We start from the raw sequence: 24,546 nt of genomic DNA, 5'->3' as shown, positions 1-24,546 counted from the left end.
CTGCCTAAACTATACAAGATAGAACCATAAAATGTTCTAAGTAATTGTAGATCTTTTAAATATCTACAAAAAAGTCCGCAACATACTATACCTATCTATATTGAGTGAGGCACAATAACCATTTTTTTATTAAAAAATCTTGAAATGTTTTTGGACTACATTTAAATGCATTTATTTTACTCATGGCATTAAGTCTTATCAAAATAAATTATTTCATTACAAAGTACAGTTAATGTAGATAATATTTGGTCTGTGAATGATTAAAATTGGACGTTTGGTTTTAATATTATGGCGAGATTAAAATATTACGATTTCTGCTGCACGTTGCGAATTGGGCGTCGCGCGTCGTCAAGGCGCGCCGCGCGTTTGTGCTCGCCCGGAGAGTCCACGTAAATATTAATTACTAGATGCTGCCCGCGACTTCGTCCGCGTCAGCAAAATGTGATAACAAAGAAAAAAAAAAGATAAAAATAATCCCCTATTTTTATTTAAAAAATTAAATAATATATCCTCCTTTTCGGAAGTCGGTTAAAAATTAGCCTAAATTATTCCTTACTACATCAGCTATGTGCCTAAAAAAGTCCCGTCAAAATTGCTCCAGCCATTTCAGAGATTATCCGGAACAAACAGACAGACAGACAGACAGACAGACAGACATACAGACAAAAATTGTAAAAAATGTTGCTTTGGTGTCTGTACCCTATATACATTCATATGCATTTAGTAAAAAATGGTTCTTTCAATATTACAAACAGACATTCCAATTTTATTTATATGTATGTATATGTATATATGTATGTATATGTATATATGTATGTAGTATAGATGTATAGATGTATAGATTATTACCTCAATCATGGGAATCGCAGACACAATAGATTTATAATGTCCACCCGTGCGAAGCCGGGGCGGGCCGCTAGTAGTTAATATAATACTGTTAATAGAGATTAAAAAAAATCATTGTTTATATTTATCTTTGCAAAAGTAGACAAAAAATTGTGTTTTTTGTATGGGAGCCCCCTTTAAACTATTATTTTATTTTATTTTATTATTAATTATTAAAGTACAAATATAATTAAGGATTTTGTGAAAATTTCAAGTGCCTAACTGATACTATTAGTGATTACGAGCAAAAAAGGCCAAAAAAATCACGTTTCTTGTATGGGAGCCCCCCTTAAATATTAACTTTATTTTATTTTTAGTATTTGTTCTTATAGCGGCAACAGATATACACAAACTGTAAAAAAAGATATAAACAATGATTTTTTTTTAAATCTTAATAATATTATTAACTAATATATAGAGAATTAATTAAAGATATATATTACTTAGACATTTTTTTAATATGTTTTTCATGGGTCGAAAGTACCCTTTGAGATTTTTCGAACCTTTAAAAATTCATATCTTTAAAAATATTAACTTTATCGTGAAAAGTCATAGGACCTTTTTTTATTGGTATTTTAATAAAGAATATAAAAAAATGTCCGGTTGAAAAATAACAATTCCTTGCAATTGTTTAAACCATTTGTTAAACCATTGTTTAAACAAACATTGTTTAAACAATATTGCACCGGGTTGCGACTTGCGCCATGGCAACATGCATTTATATCATCAGGAGAGCAATTCGAAGAGGATCGCATAAAAAAATTGAGGTGGAATAGTTTCCGGTACCTGTGCGCCGACTCGTGCTGCACTATCTGTAAAATTAAAACTTATGCTACCAAAATCCGCCAGATACAATTCTATGTACATGTAGAGTAAAATTTATCTCTGGCCGCCACGCGGCCTGCGGCCACACCACACTCTCGACGGCCGTCGATGGCCGCCGCGGCCTGACCGCTGCGGCCTAGTCGCTAGTCGCGCGGCGGGCTGCGTGCCACCCGCGGGCTGTAGGTTGAGTATAGCTGATTTAAGCCCTTTCTTCAAAGTAATAATAATATTATGTTGTCAGTTGCCACATGTATATAAATCGAAAAACGTCTATCGCTGATTCGCATGTACAGTACTGGGTATTTAGTCAAATTACCTTCGATACAAGTTATTTATTAAGATTTCGAATTATCGTGTCGCTTTGATTTTTGCCAAACTCCTCGATTTTCAGTCCTGGGGACGGACAGATTTTGATGAAATTTTATAAAAATAGGTCTGAGAATCGGCCTACATATAACTTAAACAAACAAAAAATTGCCGGGTTGGCTATATTATTTATAAAATTTTGATAAATTCTATCTTTTATTCTGTGGTTTGGTTCGACTGTAGGGTAAAGTTATTTAACAAAATTACACGTTTTAGATGGATCACCCTAACATAAACGTTAAAAATGTCTGCTACGCACGCTAGGGATGAATTTATTTATAATTAGTGTTTCGTCCGTACAGATTTAGTAAAATTACTCAGATATATTATTGATTATACTTAATAATTATTTAAGGATGTTTTGACAACTTCTTCACAAAATATTATGTAGTGTTCTGTGTTGCTCAGCAATTCCAAAAGTGAGTTGTCGGGGGACATTAAAAATTTATTTTACTTAACACTAGTAAGCAGATGGAAGCAACAGTCTCGCCGAAGAAACTTGTACGACTTAAAATATGGATGGATCACAATATCTTACAAGTGCAATCATGCTGGATCAAATAGATTGACAAACATTGCGACTTGTACGAGTAGGTATATTGGTGTAGGCTCCAAAGTGGCACTTCTTGCAAAATACAAGATGTAACAAAACTAAGGGTGGGTTGTACCAACTTAGTTTAACTATCACTGTAACTTTAACTACAATGCAAAATGCAAAATCTATGGATAAAATTAAAAATGGCCGCCATCAAGACGCCATATTTAACGATAACCATAGAGCTCGACAAGGCTTTAAATGCACGTGGCGAAAAAGGAACTAACGCTGTCATCATACAAAAACGCCATTTTTGACAGTTCTCCTTTACCAGCAGCGCCCCCGCCCACGTTCTTATAAAGCCTTGTCGGACCAGCAACGACTTCTGTCAAATTCTGTGGTCAAAGTTAAGGTTAAAGTTAAATTTTCCTTAACTATAACCATAACTTTGACCATAACGTTAACTTTAACCACGCCTCTGGTGCAATCCAACCTTAGTGATAAAACTAGAAGGTTGTATGTGTCCCTCATATATAGAATTCACTGTGAAAGTGGCATCACTGAAATGAAAGACCAACAATTTTTTGTGATTTGTATGGAGAAGCGCCTGAGTCGAGCGTCATGAATTTACCCATTACTGTATACAAAAGTAGAAAAAAGTTACTCTCTCAGCGATGATACTTATACAGTGAACTCTGAATAGGGACAAACCTAGTATTATCACTCAGTTTCGTTACACCCTGTACAAAATGAAACACTCAAAGTGCATTGTGCACATTTCACTTATTTGATAGTGTCGCCAAAGCCATGTTCGTGCACGTTCATAGCATATTTAAGCCATGTCAGGTATGAATGCAATGTGATCGCATGTAAACAAGTTCTGGGTCAATGTTATGTTAACCCTTTGATAACCTTTTGAACGGCCACCTGCACTGACACGTCTATAATTTATATTTCAATTCTTATATAGTTTATACCACATACAGATGGGTGGATTGCACCAGAGGCGTGGTTAAAGTTAAAGTTAAGGTTAAAGTTATGGTTATAGTTAAGGCTAAATTTAACTTTAACTTTAACCTTAACTTTGACCGGAGATATTGACAGATGACAGCTGGTCCAAGAAGGTTATAAATGAACGTGGGCGGGGGCGCTGCTGGTAAAGGAGAACTGTAAAAAATGCTGTTTTTGTATGATGACAGTGTTAGTTCCCTTTTTCGCCACGTGCATTTAAAACCTTGTCAAGCTCTATAATGGTTATGGTTAAATATGGCGTCTTGATGGCGTCCATTTTTAACTTTAACCAAAGATTTGAGATTATGCATTGAAGTTAAAGTTATAGTTAGTTAGTGCAACCCAACCTTAGTGTTCGCTTCAAAAGAGAGTGATAGTGATTTCTTCAGTTAATATCATCGTTCATCATTCACAACTCATAACTTGAGCTTAATTAGTATTTAGTTGCCACAATAGGCTTAAGTAACAAAAAACTTGTGAGGTGACAAGGGACACCCGAATGGAACGAAGTTCTTTCTTATGTTTTAAAAACCTGTATACATAATATGAATTTATTACATATACACCTAAAAAAATTTTTAAAAAAGAACGGCATCTATTGACGCCCAGGGCCTCTATCATGAGCTCTTAAATCCATTCTTTTTACGTCCTTATCTGACTGTATAAGGACGTAAAGTGAATGGATTTAAGAGCTCATGATAGAGGCCCAGGTATACTAACAACACGTCAGTTTATTCTCAAAAAACGCCATATAGTTGACGCACAGAAATACTATCAACGCCCTCTGCCCCTACCATGCAGGTACTAATATAAAGTTTCGAGGTCAAATATCGTTCTGTCCAGCCTATCTAGCCTTTACCCCGAACGCGCGATAAGGGACTTCGTTACAAAATAGTTAAAATCACATTCTCTCTTCACCTTTGAAATGAAAAATCGACCAAGTGCGAGTCAGACTCGCGCACGAAGTGTTCCGTACCGATACAGACCAAAAATAGGCCAAACATTTTGTTTTTGTATGGGGCCCCCCTTAAATATTTACTTATTTTGTTTAAATTTTATTGTTAGTAAAGTAAGTACACATAATATTATTGCATCTCTTATTTTCAAGTCCCTACCGGTTGCCATTATTGATATCAAGCTGACAAGGCAAAAAAACTGTACTTAGGTATGATAAGATTTTAATAATAGTTATTTAAGCCAAATTTATTACACTAAATTTCAGTTTACAGTCAGTTTTGTCTTCCTGCATGAGGTGTGGCCGCGTACTATGGTCTATGCAATATGCACGAGGTATGACTTATGACTTATGAGGAATCTGAGATCAAAGCGGCTTGTCCTGGGTGTGTTGTGTTCATGCCTAATTCAACGGCACATGTGACATGTCTAATTCCTTACTTATGTTACATATTATACTCAAAGAATTCTATTTAAACTGACATTTGAACCTCAGTTTAAATAGTAGTCTTTGATTATACTCCGGTTATAATGCAACAAAGGTTTTTCAGAATAAAATAAAAAATATGTACCTAAACCATACTAGAGTGCGAATATAATAAATGCGAAAGTGTGTCTGTCTCTCTGTCGGTTACATCTTCAGGCCCAAACCGCTGAACCGATTTGCTGAAATTTGGTATGGAGGTACTTTGAGCCCGGGAAGACCATAGGATAAGTACTTTTTATCCCGGGAAAATGTACGGTTCCTGCGCGATGAACGAAAATTGTTGCAACGGAGTTATGCGCGTTATCTAGCAGACGTAGTGTAGAGTATTTTTATTGTTAAATGTTAAGGCGAGGCACTCACTTATTTGGACTTATTTACCGCAAGATTTTTCGGTTTTCAGAAAGATTTTTAATTTTGATTTCCTGTAACTATTTTATACAAAAGAAGATTCATGATCTGATTCAGAAGTAATTAATCACCAGTACAAACCGTTGGCATCATCGGATGTCGGCTCAATGCATGTCCAATGATTATACAAATTAAGTTGTCAATAGTCGTATTGACGCTCGTCAAATCATGCGTGTCACAATAAAAGGAACACCTACAATCCATTAGGCACGTCGCAGGGTGCGCCAATCCCACACTATTCCTTATACGTATCACGTGTTGCAATTTGCAGGTATTACGTACATTTCGGTACTGGTATATTATCCGACGAATTCGTTGTTAGATTCAACTTAAAGTGACGCCGCGTTAAAGTAAAAAATCGTTTTGGAGGCCGAAAACAAGAAATGGAAAAACAAGCGATCTAAAACATATTTAGATCGCTTGTTTTTCCATTTCTTGTTTTCAGCATCTCATAGAAAACAAGAAATGGAACAGCAAGAAATGGAAAGGGCGTAAGCGACAAAATGGTTTTTGTCGCGTAATTTTAAAAAACCATAAATACATATATTTCATATTATTAGCTATGGACAAATTACAGTGTATGCTCTACTGTATGCTTGAACTAATCTATGTACAAATTTTAAAAGCTTGACGGCCGTTCCCAATATTTGATCTATCTCTGGTTTTGCCCTACTAGAGATAGGAATAGCTCACATTAGACATTAGAGACATATATTTTATGTCAATTGTGAGCTATTCCTATCTCTAGTAGGGCAAAACCAGAGATAGATCAAATATTGGGAACGGCCGTAAATCACTCTCCTCTGTTGGCAATATTAGAGTCCCTGTTTGTATAGAGGTATTTTTGATTAATTATTCTGTGTTATAAAAGTTGACCAACCGTGTTATACTATGGGTAATTCAAAGATAAAGACATAATGAATACTGACGATGAACTTTAATTTCTTAGCTTTAATCATTGTTGAGAAAAATCGATATCGCTGCAGCCAAATTATCAAGGCGTGACTTCAACAGAATCCTGAAGCATAGTTAAGCTTACGACGAAGTTACAAATAAAAAAAATTACACATCGCCTGCTGACATGGCGTTTGCGATAAATCTCATTCTCAAACGTTGAAGTCTTTTTTCGGTATCGCAACTATAGTACAGTTCGACAAGGCTTTATATGAACGTGGCGAGAAAAGGAATTAACGCTTCTATCATACAATAACGACATTTTTCACATGTGTTTGACAGTTCTCCTTTACCAGCAGCGCTCCCGTCAATGTCACCCACGTTCATTTAAAGCCTTGTCGAACTGTATGCGAAATTGAAATGGTTTTGAAATTTTCTCTACCAAGTATTTTATTAACATTTGTATATTCTAGTCGCAATCAACAACTTTAGGTATATTAAAATGATGGTGATAGATTCTATTGCTTCTATCTTAATTATTATAGAATGTGTAACCTAATAGTTAGATCTAATAGGGCGATATTGGCATTTGGCGCACCCAAGTGACGTGGGTTTGGCACCCCATTGTAGGATACCCGGTGTTCGTGACGTCATGAGACATGTCTCATCACAATGCATGTCAGTCAGAAGCTCACAACAGATTTCTCTGCGATGAGTCTAGAATTAAACAGCTAGATAAGAGCATAACCTAAAGAATTGAAAATCTAGGGCTTAGCCCAGGGGATCCCAAAGGGTGCACCGCGGCACCCTGGTGCACCGTGGAAAGGCAAGAGGGACGTCGTGACTCGTGAGTCGATCCTCCATCATTATCCACAACCACAAAATTTATTATAAAATAAAATTATCAATCCATACTAATATTATAAATGCGAAAGTATCTCTGTCTGTCTGTCTGTCTCGCTTTCACGCCAAAACTACTGAACCGATTGCAATGAAATTTTGTACACAGTTATTCTAGAGCCTGAGAAAGGACATAGGCTACATTTTGATGTGGGAAAATATCTTAGTTCCATGAAAATATCGATGAAAATGAATTCGCATTGCTCGTGGCCAGCGCTCATCCCGGGGGTCCTGGGTTCGAGACCCGCAGGCGGAACAAAAGTTTTAAATGTTCCTGGGTCTTGGATGTGTATTAAAATAAAATTTCAAAAATCTTAAATATATTTTATGTATAATATTATAAAAAAATCCAGGAATATATCGATGCAATGAACATTTAAGTTCTATTACAATTCAACAGATGGCGTTTTATTTTTTACTTCATTGTAACATAGAGCTAATCATACTTATTAGTTATTATGTTTTTGTTTATAGTTTTTAATACTTTAGAATATTATGTTTAATAATATTATCACTTGGTATAATAATAATCAATCTATCTTATCTTATAGAACTCCTACTGCATTTCTAATATATGTGACAAGTTGACGACAGAAGGCGCTCTAAAATAAAGGAGTTCAAGTGTACCGTGTTGGCCTATATTCCATCCAGAAAATATATCAATGCAATCAATATTTTAATTCTAATATATGAAAACAGATGGCGTTTTATTTTTCACTTAAATATATTTTATGTATAATATTATAAAAAATCCAGAAATATATCGATGCAATGAACATTTTAGTTCTAATACGATTCAACAGATGGCGTTTTATTTTTTACTTCATTGTAACATAGAACTAATCATACTTATTAGTTACTAGCTGTTGCCCGCGACTTCGTCCGCGTGGACTTCAGTTTATAAAGCGCGATGTCAACAAAATTGGTGTCAAAAGCTTTTATAAAAAAACTCTGGTACCACTTAAATCAATACAGCTGTGCAGTGTGCACACAATAAGTATTTCATTTTTTTATATTAAACTTTATATTTTATGCCAAATTTATTACAATTAAAGCTTATTTAGCCCCCCAATTACACAACTTTACCCATGAACTATTTATCATTGATAGGTTTAAGGTTACGTCACTACACAGATAAAGTACTGAGTTATTTAATACCGTAGAATAGATATAACAATCGAAAAAAATCAAAACTTAAATGTAAGATGATACCACCTCTTATAGAAAGACTTTTGAGCAAACGTCAGCGCGATGTAGAAGACGCACGGCGCCATCTATTATGAATTTTTGGAACTAACTTAATTTGAACAAATTTACGCATTTTTCACTCCCTGACAACCCTTTTTCCAGTAAAAAAGTAGCCTATGTACTTTCTCAGGCTTTAGACTATCTGTATACAAAATTTAATTACAATCGGTTCGGTAGTTTTGGCTTTTGGCGTGAAAGCGAGACTGACAGATAGACAGACAGACAGACAGACAGAGATACTTTCGCATTTATAATATTAGTATAGATTATTTGCACACTGCACAGCTGTTTTTGGGTATTTTGATTAATTAAGGGCCGCGCTACACCGGAATGGCAGCGGCGAGGCGAGCACTTTCAGCGCTGCCATTCCGGTGTAGCGCGGCCCTAAGAGGGCACTTACCAGGGTTTTAAAAAGTTTTTAAATCAGCTAAGTCTCAGAGACAAGAGTTGAAAAAAAAAATGATAAAGTCAATATTTTTTTAGAAAATATAGATAGTAGTCCTAATGTCGTTGAAACTAAGGTCGAATTTCGACCATTGGGCGATCTCTAGTAATATTAATTATGCAAAGCAGGTAGATGATTAAATATTTGTTTATTATTATCTACCTGCTTAAACTAACTACCTGTATCTTTTTGTAATAGCTAGGTAGAGTAGGCCGCGGCGCGGCGCCGCGCCGCGACAAATTGTGACGTGTTACAGCGCCGCAGGCTGAAATAGATTGGGAACCCCTGGCTTAGCCAAAAAGTTTTCTATTTTCTTTATAGACTTCCTGATCAATATGTATGTATTATCAGAGTAGGTATTGTCATGAGTCATGACTCATGAGTCGAATGAAAAAATATTAATTAAAAAAAGTAGTAAAATAATAATAGTAAGCGTATGTCAATTCCACACATTTTTGATCACCGATTTCATAAAGAACTAAGAAGAGATGAAGAAACTGCGTCGGCTTGCCCAAAAATCTTTTCCACGAGCGAAAAAATTATTGTACAATAAAATACAATTACTTTTTCTGACTACAAGAACGAAATCATTTGTTAGATTATTCAGCTACAAGGTAGATACGCGCTAACAGTACTTCGTTTCTCACAAAAATTAGGTCGTGACCAGGAACAATAATAGTTATTTTACGAGTTATATTAAACTGAGTGTTGTACGCGCATTCAATGAGAAAATGGTGTATTTGTAAACGAGTATTGTTTGCTTGTTGTTACCTGTTGTTTTCGGACTTAGAAAGGTTTGGATAGGACAATCGACATAGATCACTTAGGGCCGTTCCCAATATTTGATCTATCTCTGGCTTTGCCCTACTAGGAATAGAATAGAGATAGGAATAGCTCACATTAGACATTAGAGACATATATTTTATGTCAATTGTGAGCTATTCCTATCTCTAGTAGGGCAAAACCAGAGATAGATCAAATATTGGAAACGTCCGTTAAACGTTTATTAGGAAATTGAGTCTTCGCTATTAAATAATATTCTTTTCACTGTAAAATTTTTGAATAATATAATAATTATTTAAATAAGTATATCGAACTCAGTCAAAATCTTTATTGGGGACATTGCTTAAATATTTCATTTTGGAATATGTTAAGTATACATTACATTAATCTATACGTATTTAAAAATAAAATTGGAGTGTCTCTGTTTGTAATATTGAAAGAACCGTTTTTTACTACATGCATAAATGAATGTATACATATAGGATAAAGACACCAAAACAACATTATTTACAATTTTTGTCTGTCTGTCTGTTTGTTCCGGCTAATCTCTGAAACGGCTGGAGCGATTTTGACGGGACTATTTTAGGCACATAGCTGATGAGGTAACTGGTAAGGAATAACTTAGGCTACTTTTAAATCGACTTCCGAAAATGAAAAGGTTATATATTTTCACTTTTTTTTAAACGGACAACTAAAGTATTATCACTTACTTTGGTTACACGCTGTATACAGGGTGTAACAAAACTAAGTGATAATACTTAAGGGTGTGTATATAAAGAGTTCACTGTGAAAAAAAAAAGATCTTTCAGCGCTACTACTTTCACACTGAACTCTCTACGAGGAACACATATTACACACCCTAAAGTATTATCACTTAGTTTTGTTACACCATGTATAGAACCATAAGGTTTTCATTACAATCTCCATCTCTTTTGAAACCACCATCACAATTCACGACCATAACAATAAAGACAATTACGTTCAAACCAAAAACGGTCTACAATCAGCAGAAGACTGGTTGCCGTAATCGTATTTTCCTTCACAATGTTTTAACTCTTTGACACGACGAGAATAACTGTTCTAGATACGTCAAAGACCGATTTAAAAGTCGTGCCTATTCCATTACTAGTTACAAGTTACAAAGAAGCAACGGATACCTCAGCTCATTCTGAAATACAAAGGTATCTACTTTCAAATTCATTTAAATCGTCCGACCGATCTTAAAGCTCATTCGATGGCCTGTACCTATCTAATTTGTTCGCATCTGCAAAGCTTTCACGGATTGAGAAGCAAAACTATGCTCTAAAAGTCTATCACGTCAAAAAAAATTTAAACAAATCATAATATGATAGACATGTATTGTTCTAAGTAAACGGTGTTTCTTAAATCGTTTATCTAATCATATTTCAATAGCTCTATACTCTATAGTGTTAAAATTAAATCGAACGTTACTACGCAATTAGTTTATATTACTAAGTACTAGTAGCCAATAATAGTTGGTCGAAAAAAATTCCAGAATGGACATTTGGGTATAAAATTTTTAACAAGACCATTTTTCTGAAAACTTTAACCTCAAATACCTCATAGGCCATGGCGTGAAACCAAGATTTCATGCGAGAGTCGATCAAATTTGCCGTGAGATGAAACAAATTCCGATGGAATTGAAAAAGCTGCATTATTTCCATCACAATTAACAACAGCTATCCGTTGTTATAAATTATAATGCGAACAAGATTGGTAGGACTGCAGTAAAGTGTAGACTGTAGACCATAATAAGTAAGCGTTAGCAGATAATTAAATCAGCTCCCTCTAATCAAACCATTCTATTACATGACAATTTAATATGGAATTTATTAAGTGCCTATTATTACAATAATTAGCTAACCATCTGCGGAATCAACTGCCTTGCCATGTCAATACATTTTACCACATTTAGAACTATCACATTCCAGGCATTTAATGTTTTTCTCCATCAAATTTAGTTTTAATGCGTGTCCGATACGGGTGGAAGCGAATTACTTCTTAAAATAGATGCTTCCCTGTGTCCGACCGAAGCTTCAGCGTCGACCATTAATCGGCCAATTCGGCTTTGGTTATACGAAAACCGAGGGTTCATTTACAAAAACAAAATACGGTATCGAACTGTTACCGGAAATTATGCTGCAGTTAAAAACTTATTATATTTTTATTTTAAATTTCAATATTTTAGTCTAATAAAAAATCATTATTATATAGTACTTATATATTTTGAAATCATCGAAATTGAAGACATGAGTGGATGAACCAGTAACAATTAGAAAACTGTCTTATTTTTTTGCAAAAATGAAGGCTTTAGGGTCTTTAGGGCCGGGAAAATGATTTAGATTCTATGTGTAATAGGAAGTTATATTAGCCAGATGATGAAGTAGGTAAGTTACAAGGTTTGCTCAATTATAGGGGAAAACATGAGTTATATACTCTTATGTTGTAAATCCTTAGAGACTTATGAAACCTTCGGCAACAAGTTGTATTGGGCTTCGGCTTAATCGGCAAAATATCGACCTTCGGCCGGACACTAGCTCTTCTTGTTCTTTACAAACGTAAAATAATAATGCGTGGAACATTCGCTTTATCCGTGAACCGAATTTGAATACTTCTCAAAAATGTACAAAACAAAGCGGTAAAATATGTTAGATAACGCGATCTTTATAAACAAACGTGAATCACAAATCACAACGAATGGATCCGTTAAAAATATCTAAGCTAAATATATATAATTGAGATAAACAAGTAATAGGTAGCCGTTGTTTTTACATTAATTATAGCGCTGCTGTGGCCATTGATCTCGTTCCTAATTAATTAAGTGATATTTAATTATACACCATCCACCATAATCTTAGAAACGGCCGACGAACGACTGACAACATCAAAACCTGATTTATACTGTTTCTGATACCAAAAACTAAAAAGTGTCTGGTCATCTTTACCGTTCTTTGCTGACCGCAAATCGTCAAACTATCAACTCTGCACACTATTTTGACTAGACTACATAAAATGCAAACAAAACAAGTATTTAAATCTTAAAGAGTACATAATGTAGAGAACTAATCGATTTTGTGGACTTTCATCCGTCGACTGTTCATTAGGTTTATTTTTAGTCATGCACTAAATGACGTAGCCTTGAACCTATGAAATATTTTTGATGTTAGTGTTTTTAACTATAAATAGAGGACCTTGCCTCGGTACACTTTCATCTGGGAGCTTCCGCAAGGTATTCTAAACGCAGGATGGGTACGTTTAATGCTAACTTACTGTCTCGGTCGCGAATATCTGCGTCCTGCTACACCAGAAGTCATTTAGGGCATGACCTCACCTAGGTACCAAATGGCACAGTCATAGTCGCGTCACCAACTAAATATTACTGCTCCACTGGTTTTCATGATGCTCTGCCAAATGCTAATGACGTGAAATTTTTAAACGACAGGACTAATAATTGGTATTTTTATATCAGAAAATGTTTAGCATATTAGCATTAGCAGAAAATATTTGAATCAAATAGGTGAAGGTGTAGGTATAAACTGTAGAGCTGTTACTCGATCCAGATATTCTGAGGGCTATGTGTGAGTTTTGTCACTTCTCCCCGTGAGGAAGTAAACAAATTTTTTTATAGCATTAAATTAGAATTACCATTGTTTGCCACTACCTGTACGGTTTCGATCCCATACAAATTACTGTAGACAGTTTCCGTTCATACCAAGCCCTCTCCAAGAGCTATGAAATAATTTCTAAACTGCAATAGGTGAAAAGTAAATTTAGCTGGCATTGCAACGCGACGAGCGCCGGTGGTATAATGTACACAGTAATGAACTATCAGTAATTAACGTAGGTATTTATAAATCTGGCGAGATGTTTGTTTACATACTTCGGAAACGATACCAAGATCGAGAAAATACCAAATGCTTCCATCCGAAGCAAAAACAACGAGGCTATTTTATGAAAACATTACTCATTTGTGAAATAAATAATAATTATAAATTACTATATTATTATAGTACCTATGGTATGGTAATATGGTCTAATCATTACTAATCAACCTTTAAAAAAAACTTTGTGTTTTTTTAAAGGTTAAAACTTAAAGTTAATCATGGATATAATGATATCTCTCTTATGTAAGAGTAGGCTACAATTATTAATTGTTAACCATAAAAAAATATTGAGTCTACTTTAAAGATTGAGTCTAATCAAAGTCTTGACTCAAAAAAATACAATACCAAGCGGTAGTGACGACAGTGTTTTTATTATCCCAAACATTACGAACTGGTACAACATGTTTGTTTACATTTTTATTTTATCACGTGAAATGAACTGTAATCTAATCTACAAAGTTGTTTTCGCATCAAATTGCTTTAAATTGACATTTCTCTACAGCTACTGCCTACTGTAGCGTAAAATTGTAAAAATAATAAGTGGACAGTTTACTAGCTACAGTCAACATTATTACCGTACTTACTACATATTTTGTGATATTACCACAAACGATATTCTGATGACACGGCCAATTAATTGTCTCCAAAAAATTGCCCGTTTGCTAATTCACAATGTGACGTATTTAGAGACCAAATCTAGTTTTGCGACATTTTTGTACCTTTTTGATATAAATATTAAACAACTTGTTTAATTGAGAATCATTTCAAATCTACAAAATGATGTTTCATCAAAGTTCAAACTCTACATTTCCCTGCCATACGTCGAGTTTCTAGTTTTTGTATGTGGCGAAATTCAATTAGCTACAACTAATTGAATAAAATCATAGTTTACCCTAGAAACAAGTTCGTGAACCAAGCTAGATGGTACTAAACGAAAACAAGAGACTAGATAGAGACTAGGTAATTAATAGTACTTGCGTAATTCCTAGCTGCAGGCTCCGTCATCACTGCAGGTAATAAACTTACAGCTGACAACGTGCACACTGCACACTGCACATGCTCGCAGCCTCGCTATCAACGAGTAGGAGGAAACGTTCAAATACTCTCTACCTCCTAAATGGCACCGAAATTTACTTTATACCCTACACTCATACTGTATGGAGGAGTGAGTGTCACGAGTCGTTCGGTCGCGTAAACATCGAGTGTCGCAGTAAAAAGTGCATACGTACTTGCACTATCAGCCGGAAGGTGTCGGAGGTGCATCCAGGTGTCGCCGGCCGAGAAGGGATCCGGCAAACTCAACGAGAGGGAAGCGGATGCGGCCGGCTGTTTATAAACATTGACCGGAGGCGAGGACGATCGATACCGCGCAGAGTCGCGGCGCCGGCTAAGCGAGTGCAGCGGAGCGCGGTCGAGACGCGACGTACAATGCGGCCGGCTGGCGGCGGCCGTGTGTGCGCCGCCCTAGCGGTTACGTCACGTAGTTTTGACAGCTGGCGCACGAGGGCACGGCACGCCGGCGACCGCGCCGCGGCGCCACCGGCACGCCGCCCCGCACCGCCCCGCGCCCCGCGCCGCGGCGATCGATAGCGCGCACATCGCGATTCGCGCGTGACACGCCGCGTCGCGACGCCATCGCGCTATTCTCCACCGGCTGCTCTCCACGACTGCCAATCGCGATACGGAAGTACGTGTCATGGACTCATGGCCCATGGAATACATGGAAAATATTCATACCGGCGAGCAGATTCTTATTATTGATACTACTTAATACACCGCTGCACTTAGAGACTTTAATATCTTTATTGAATAATAAAGATATTGATTTTTGACGTAAACTTCATAGGTACATTTTCTGTCGAACTGATAATTAAAATAAAGTTAATAGTTATGTAATTATTCGATGTCTCCAAATGTGGCCATGAGAATTTAAATTTCTTAATGTTTCTTAATGTTGTGAATCTTTAGCATGAATTAAGTACTTTTCCTCCGAGTGAACATCGAAAAATTACAACGCCAGATAGGAAATTCTAAAAAACACTTATTTTTAACAACTTTTTACAAGTCAAAGATCGTAGGTACGTACGTAAAGTATGAATACGACAATTGAAATCGAAACCGCAGACGACTTCAGAAGCCGTTCAAATGCAGTACTCACTACCTTCTACAATACTTAAAATACAGTTTCTATATCTGTATCTACAGCTAATGTTAGCTTAAATATTCATCAAGAAATTAACTCTTGATACAATTTGACCAAAGCGAGAGGCAGAGTTGCTTAAAATTAAACTTCTCTCCACAAAGCTACCAATTACGAGAATAATGCAATCTAAATTCAAAATGGAATCATCGTGGAGATGTAAGTCGTTGCAGCTAGAAATTGAGTAAGTAAGTAATTTGGAAGGGCATCTCTTGCAACAAATTAACTTGCATTATATATTTTCTTCTCATAGGTGTTTCAAGGTCATTAATGTTTCACTAAATTCTACATGTAGATTATAGAAGTTAATCTTTCTGAAGAATACAATAATTTCATTAACGGCTAAACTTCAGTAGGTACTTGTTTTAGACTGCAATTAAGCATGGTAAGTACTAAGAAATAAAACAGCAAATTTAACAAAATATGTTTTTATATTCAAACGTAACACTTCGCATACTTGAAGTTTGACTCATTGAATCTAATGGGACGAGTGTTTAATTTCCGAAATGACAAAATAAATGAACCTGTTTAATGTGCTGCCAAGTTCCGGGAGTGGCTGACGTGGAAGGCTCTCGACTGTGTGCATTATACTGTGTAGTGTATACTGTATACTGTGTAGTGCATAGTGTATAGTCAGTCACAATACCACAATACGGAGGTACATTTACGCAATCACTGATTCAACGCGTTTCGTTACATCGGCCGATAAATTCGTTGGCTGTACAAACAAATCCAGCATACGTATATAAAAGTATCAAAAGCAATGTAAAAATATAATATAAAGAAAGATAGTAGCACTGTATCAACTCGGTTAGACAAAAAGTCGGATGCATAGAGAATAGTACGATATGGGAGATGATCTAACACTTTAGCATCACTAATCTTATTCTATATGTGGCAATTGAAAATGGCACTCGGCAGCGTGACTCATGAGCCGTCAAAAACTCGTCGAGCGACTCGTACACAAAAAGAAAAATACTAAAAACTTTAGACGACTCGTCCATTAGATTCAGATAAACCTAAAAATAAAGAAAACGAAACTCCGGCCGAGGACGGAGATGGAAAAAAACGAGTAAACGAGACAGGGTGCAATAAAACAAAGTAATAATATAATATAGTCCTATCCATAGGGTTCTCTGAGAAAGTAGCAGCGCTGATAGAGGATTTTTTAAGCTTTTGTATGGTCAATTTTATGACGCTGGAGCGCTCGTCCATACAAATCGCAAAAAAATTGCTCTATCAGCTACTTTCACAGTGAACTCTGTATAATGGACATACACAACCTGTTGCGCCCTGAGTAATATGGGGAAAAGGGTGATTAGTAGACCTTTAGCTGGTTCTTGTCGTCGAAGCCAGCGGAGTGTCCCGCGTTGCGGACTATAAATGAGTTGCCGTCGAAGTGCATTCTTCTCTCGCCGCGTCTGCGAACAATGCACCATCATACAATACGTCCCCTCAATGTTATATGAGTCCGCCCGCAATTCCTACTCGAATGAAATTGCATAAATAATAACGCTCCTCCTGCATTATACATATTCTCAGCTTTATTATAACCATCAGCAAATTATATTCGTGTCACAAAATTGTAGGTTTATTTTAAATAGCTGACATTATTCTTATATTAACTTAAGCTAGCGTGCACTCAGCGTGCTCTGTCATAAACTAAATTTGCTATGCCACTAGGAATAGCAAAGTTTGCTTTCCTGCTTATATATGTATAAGTTATAACGCCGGGGTATAATATTTTATTTCTAGAGACGTATCTCAAGCTAACCATATAACTTTACTTATAGGTTTGCCTGCTCGGGTGGACTTGTGAAACATACACACTTTGATTTACTTGTAATGGTCCTATACACGTTAGGCGATGATGGAGTAATCACGACTGCCACCATAATTATTACTAAGCTGTTTATAGCACAATCGACATCGATACAGAATAATAATATTATGTTCTTCTACATGTAAGTTATCATTTGTAATGTTCCGATATGGTTCAACATCGACATTAAACTACAATGGACTGTACAACAAACCTGTCAAGTATATTAGCCCCTTTCGTGTATTATAGCAAGTGTATTTTAAGTTTTTGCAAAATTTGGATTTAAATAAACACCATTAAGTAAGCAAAATATATTTTGTATTGCATGTAAAATATACTTATTGCTTACTTTTAGAAATAAGTGTAACATATTCAAAAGACGTTATTGAAATGGCAAAACACATCATAATAATCTACACTAATATTATAAAGCGGAAGAGTTTGTTTGTTTGCTTGTTTGTTTGAACGGGCTTATCTCAGGAACTACTGGTCCGATTTCAAAAAAATCTTTATCTAATCTCGCGAACTACTGGAGCAATTTTTATGTCATTTGGCACAGATAAGAAGTAGACCACGTGAAGGATCATAGGCTATTTTTGTAGACTTATTTGTCTGTGAAATATCTAATTTACGCGGGCGAAGCCGCACGGTACGTCTAGTTTGTAATATCTGAATGCAATTACGAAAGTGGCTTTAAAAAATAAATTACATTGCACACAGCCCTATAACTCCATAGCTTACAGGAGTTGTAATATTGGAAATATGTGGTAGGCCAAAATATATTCTTAATATTTACTGAGTATCACGCTAAGCGCGACTAACTGTCATGACGTTCTCGAATATAATATTGATGAAAGGGCTGATGGCGGTATGACACATTCTATTGATTTATTACTCTTCAAGACTACGAAAATATTATTAAAAGGTCGAGACTTTTTATAGCAGAGACCTTGACCTACAATGATATTATACTTGAGCGATGCATTAAAAAAATAAAGAAGTTGCCCGCTCTAGCTGCTAATCTCTAAATTTTAGATGCGACTAATTTAATGTGCCCACTGCCCATGTTGTGTTTTATTTAAACGTAGCATTATCGCCACATTATATATGCGGTTTTCTACACTTAGCGCCTGTTTCACCACTTCCTGATAAAAACAGGATAGGCTATCCACCGCATAACTTGACAGATAGAGTATGGAGAATCTGTCAAAAATGTTTGGGATGCTGCAGCTATCCCGCACTTTATCAAGTAGTGAAACAGGCCCTTAGATTAAAAATAAAGAGTCTAGACTCGAGACGGACATGCTCGCATACAAGCCTCCAGTTATATGCGGTTAAGCAGGTCATACACGCAAGGGTGTACCTGACAGGTATTCCAGAACTGGTCAACCGTTCAGGTGAACAGGAACGTGTATGTTACAGAACTGTGCACGTTTTGCCGCAACTTTGCCTGGCAGGCATAACTGCACAGGTACAGGCAAACCTGTTAGGTACACCCATGTTTTTATGGCCTGCTTTAGATAAGAAAATCTAGGTTTAAGCGCTGAGTAAATTAAAACCTTACTCCATCATCTTTGCTCACCTGACGAAGAGATGCTGTGTTTGTCCAAGGGATGCTGTGCAATGGACGAAGGGACTCGTTACGGAAGCTGAGCCGTTGCTGGGGCTGGTTCTCATCTGGTACTTGTGGTTGCAGCGGTGGATCCTAGATGAGGAACAAGTTAAGAGGAGTCCACACCACCATTTTTCCATACAAACGTTGTCCCCTGTTTCCTCCCTGGATAATGCCGGTAGAGTTATGATTTTTTTCCTGAATATCTATGGCCACTATTAGCATGTCCCTATGTTTTCTTTTTTTTTTTCATAATTTTATTATTAAAAAAGATAAGAACGTCCAAAACCCCAAAAAATGGCCAGATTTTTCTCTGTGTTCAAACACGCAGAAAACAAAACTGGCTAAAATATACAAAAAAAATAAAACAGGAACATAGCTAAAGCCTTTCTTTAATTCTTAATGAAAAAAGTACTTAAATCGGTTCAGTTTTGGAGAAGGAATCAGCGGACAACGAATCTATGATTTTCTGTTCTTTTATTAGAACTTTTGTCGTGTTGTCTCTATCGCGCTCTGCGGTGGGAGACTTGAGATCGGTGAGACAGCAATACATTTTTAAATACCTATTTTCAATTTCTCTCGCCCCTGGTGTACCCTCTTAAGAGGGAACGCGTGTGTAGTAGAATTTAAACAAAGAAACTATTGCCATCACGCTTCACCCTGCGCCGGCAAGTGCATTGTGATAGAGACGGATACAGTAAATCGAGGTAACGTTGTCCTCTGATTCCTCCTTCAAAATAGAGACTATCTACTTATTATTTTTATAAAAATAACACACAGCTTAATTAACATCAACTTTTCATATTCGCTTGTGTATTTTGCAGAATAGTTTGTGTAATATTCTTCCAATAGGAAGGAAAGGAGGCCTAGAGGAAGTCTAGAGGAAATGAATATATTATGTAACGATAGGAAACCCTTACTCCCTTACCATATTTTCAACGTGAGTTTCGTATTATAAATTCGTAAAATAACAAAAAGAGAATAATAATTATGAAAACATATTTACTTAAATTAAAACTTTGAAAAAGAAGAAATTTAGAAGTTTTAAGGCTAAAATTGGTAATTTTTTATCATTTAGATAAACTGGATTCCATGTTTAAATATCACATTATAACATCCTACGATAATTAGGTAAATACCTATGGACTATCTATGGATAGGATGATTTAATAAAATTCATTTAAGCTTATGTCCGGCTTGACGCAAACGTCAGGCCAAACTAGTTTGTTTATCCGGCTATTAAGTTTGTCAACCTGGCTACTCTGCCTATGATAATGAAACTTATTGCAGCATTTAAAGCAAAATACTCTGCATATTATTATGCCAACATGTTAAGCGGCGTTATTTTTGTAATTAAACAAACTAAGAAACTTGGGTCGCTTTTCCTGTCATGCGTGTTGTCGCTCGCGTGCGGAACTGTTCCGCATGCGGGTGACTACATGATCCCATGTTACAGGAAAAACATCCATAAAATGATAGGGTGCGGGCGACTTTCATGCGGACCAGATCCGTACCCACGATAGGAAAATGCGCCCTCAATCATTATCATAATATGCAAAACAATACTTTCAAGTTTCAACAGAGGATATTGTATACAGCTGTCTCCCAATTGAAATTTTATAGGCCTACAGGATCCCGTACTTAGGGTTCCCACACAAGACTGCGAATTCGCATAGGATCGCATCGCAATGTCATTTTTAGTATGAGATTTGTTTCAGATTCTTGCGATGCGATGCGAATTCGTAGTTCTGTGTGGGAGCCCTTACCTGACGAGTCCGTCCGCAGTCTGGCTGACGCGCACGTTGTTGATGATCCAGTTGTCTATCCCGTCATCGGTGAGCCAGTATTGGGCCGCCTTCAGTATGGACAGTGCTTCGTTCACATACGACGGACCGTGGCGGGAATCACTGTGGAACATAAAATCTGTTATAGAAAGCAGATCAATTTTAAAGAAGATAAGTAACACAATAGAATAGTAATCTGCTTCATAACTGACCAATAAAATGTTGTAAACAAATTATTGACTCTCATAAATTCTTAACATTTTAACTCATGGCATAGCATGGAGCATTGCGGAGCCTTTGCTGATATTTCTGGTAACAATAATGATTAGGAATTCAAAAGATGAACAGAAAGTATTACTTAAATTAGAAATAGTTGTATACAAAGGAGGACATAACTACAATGTATATAAAAACCTAGGAATTTCCTCACTTCGTCACTTTAAAACAGTATATCCCCAAAGTAGTCCAGTAGTGCTAGCACGGCGACCAGCGGAAATGCGAAAGTATGGACAAACTGTGGAAATAAACCTAAGGTGCCGTTCCGATCTTTTTTCGTTCCGAAAAATTCAATTAAAATGCCACTTTATGACAGACTATAGTCACAAACTGTGGAGATAAACTTAAGGTGCCGTTCCGATCTTTTTTAGTTCCGAATAATTCAATTAAAAAGCCACTTTATGACAGACTATAGTTCTAAAAATTCAAATAATATCCTACATTATGACATATACTATAGTGTGTCATAAAGTGAAATTTTTATTGAATTTTTCGGAACGAAAAAAGATCGGAACGGCACCTTAGGTTTATTTCCACAGTTTGTCCATACTTTCGCATTTCCGCTGGTCGCCGTGCTAACACTACAGGTGGACCCCCAGGTGTCCGCGCGATACTCGACGGGGTCTACGTTGGGCCTGACAACAAATGGTTGTTAGGCCAGCCTGCCCAGCATATGCCAACGAGATATCTCATCAGGGGGGGGGGGGGGGGTACCCCAGGGGGTCAACTGCACCGGTTCCATCTACATTTTGAAAAATTCTACGCAACAAAAGAGTTTTAGTCAGGATTCCCAAGAACAACATTTTTTTGATTACTATCAAGCTAATTGTTTGTGAGTAGCTTCATTTTGATAAGACGAACAACATTTTTATCTCGAAAGTGGTAGCTAACAGAGATAGAAACACAGACATAAATAAGCAGATTTTTTGTATATTGATAGGTTATATCATCATAATGAAGCTACTCACAAAAAATTAAATTTATAGTAATCAAAAAAAAAATCTAGGGAACCCTGACTATTTGGCAACCTCTGTTTTAAAATATGTAAATGAAATTCGGACTCAAAAGGAGTTTGCTCAAAACTCAAAAGCGTCCCTTAGGAAATGTAGATTACACTAGGACCTGGCTAGACGCAGTATCCGTACGAAGATTTCACATTTTTATTTGAACGTCTACCTTCCTTCAAATTTAATATTAATAAAATTTTATTCCTTTTACTGAATTTGTACTAACTAGTCACTAGATAGTAGAATATGCATATACGAATCATAAAGGTTACAGTGCATTTAAATATCCGTTACGTAACTAGCTGAAGATATGATTAGCGCCTTAATTGATAAAATATTAAGGTGCTAATCGTGCTAAAAGGAATAACAATCAGATTAACAGTCGCATACAGAACAGTAAAAAATTCGGTTTTTAAATATTCTCTTGACTTTACTCCGTGTTTAGAAAAAATAATACAAAATACCGTTTTGAAATGTCAGTTGTCTCGTTGATACACATATTACAATGACACATACTTGTTAGACAAAAATATTATCCTGCCTACCTAGCATACGCCAAAGAGATATCTCACTCTACATGTTTTCTCGATGTTTGATGGTTTGTCTCTTCATCTCTATTGACCCTAGCATGACAAACATTTTTTCTCGCGTAGATCTATCATAGAAATAACACATTTTTATAGAGTTTGGTCGAGATAATGAGATAATTAAATTTTGACATTATGAGACGAGTAACTACTCGTCTCATAATGTCAAAATTTAATTATCTCGAGAGTGAGATATCTCGTTGGCGTATGCTAGGTAGGCTGCTATACAGAGTATGATATCAACCACATATCACATTGCATGGAAGAAGAAAGGCCTCTTTATCTAAATAATTTTCCCACTGCACATACGCACCTAAACTTAAGATTTGGAAGACAGGTACAACAGAAAAAAATATTGTTCGCACAAAATTCCAAGTTGAAAGAATTAACAAATACCCACTATTCAAACAAGATAGGATTATTTAGTAGTTAGTACTCTCACGTCTCCACAAACCATCAGGCAGACGGTCCGTTTTTTTCTAGTGTGAAGTAGACATAAATAAAAATGGGGGTGCTAATCGAATTAGCCACGTCGGTAACGCCGGGTGCGAATAGCGAATGGATTTCTTTAAAGCCGGCTGTACACATTGGGCAAACGCACTGAGCCAGCGCATTGGACCAACGCGCGTGTAGAGGCCTACTTGGCCATAAGCTGCAGGCGACATTCCGTACTCTTCTACATGTTGGCTCAATACGCTGGCTCAATACATTGGCTCAATGTTCACAGCGGGCTTATGAAAAACGTGAACGTGCATACGTAGCTGTACTAAAACGCCATAAAAATGTGGTTGTCGTAAAAAGTACGTGCAGCCAACACAAAAAATGCGATTTCGCAAATAGCTACAGGATTACGCGTTGGTGGGGATGATTTTAGGATAGCCACACATTTGTGATATTACGATTTGATCTAATGCAAATAAACTGCTATGAAATATTATGGATTCGAATATCCATACTAATATTATAAATGCGAAAGTATCTCTGTCTGTCTGTCTGTCTGTCTGTCTTGCTTTCACGCCAAAACTACTGAACCGATTGCAATGAAATTTTGTATACAGTTATTCTAGAGTCTGAGAAAGGACATAGGCTACATTTTGATGTGGGAAAATATCTTATTTCCATGAAAATATCGATGAAAATGAATTCGCATTGCGCGTGGCCAGCGCTCATCCCGGGGGTCCTGGGTTCGAGTCCCGCAGGCGGAACAAAAAGTTTTCAATGTTCCTGGGTCTTGGATGTGTATTAAAATAAAATTTCAAAAATCTTAAACATATTTTATGTATAATATTATAAAATCCATACTAATATTATAATCCATACTAATATTATAAATGCGAAAGTATCTCTGTCTGTCTGTCTGTCTGTCTGTCTCGCTTTCACGCCAAAACTACTGAACCGATTGTAATGAAATTTTGTACACAGATAGTCTAAAGCCTGAGAAAGGACATAGGCTACTTTTTAACTGGAAAAGGGGGTTGTAAGGGGGTGAAAATGCGTAAATTTGGTCAAATTAAGTTAGTTCCAAAAACTCAAAATAGATGGCGCCAAGAGTCCCCTAGATCGCGCTATTGTTTGCTCATGCGTATTTCTATAAGAGGTGGTACCATGTTGA

General features: G+C 36.4%; 2 protein-coding genes across 2 annotated transcripts in view; both read right to left on the bottom strand.

Annotated features, from left to right (window-relative positions):
- Window positions 1-15,110, bottom strand: part of LOC121738639 — an 84,867-nt gene extending 69,757 nt beyond the window's left edge. Inside the window, exon 1 of the mRNA XM_042130831.1 lies at window positions 14,876-15,110. The gene's annotated coding sequence lies outside the window, so the exon portion shown is untranslated. The remainder of the gene's footprint in view (window positions 1-14,875) is intronic.
- A 1,148-nt stretch (window positions 15,111-16,258) lies between these two features.
- LOC121739349 overlaps window positions 16,259-24,546 on the bottom strand; it is a 30,498-nt gene continuing 22,210 nt past the window's right edge. The window contains exons 6-8 of the mRNA XM_042131751.1: window positions 21,047-21,187; window positions 19,251-19,373; window positions 16,259-17,267 (exon numbers count right to left, since the gene is read on the bottom strand). Coding sequence (XP_041987685.1) covers window positions 17,165-17,267; window positions 19,251-19,373; window positions 21,047-21,187 — 367 coding nt within the window. The 3' untranslated portion in view covers window positions 16,259-17,164. The remainder of the gene's footprint in view (window positions 17,268-19,250; window positions 19,374-21,046; window positions 21,188-24,546) is intronic.

The sequence above is a fragment of the Aricia agestis genome, chromosome Z, assembly GCF_905147365.1.
Source record: "Aricia agestis chromosome Z, ilAriAges1.1, whole genome shotgun sequence".
Taxonomy (NCBI): domain Eukaryota; kingdom Metazoa; phylum Arthropoda; class Insecta; order Lepidoptera; family Lycaenidae; genus Aricia; species Aricia agestis.
Note: the sequence above shows the minus strand (reverse complement) of the source record. Positions and strands in the feature narration are given on the sequence as shown.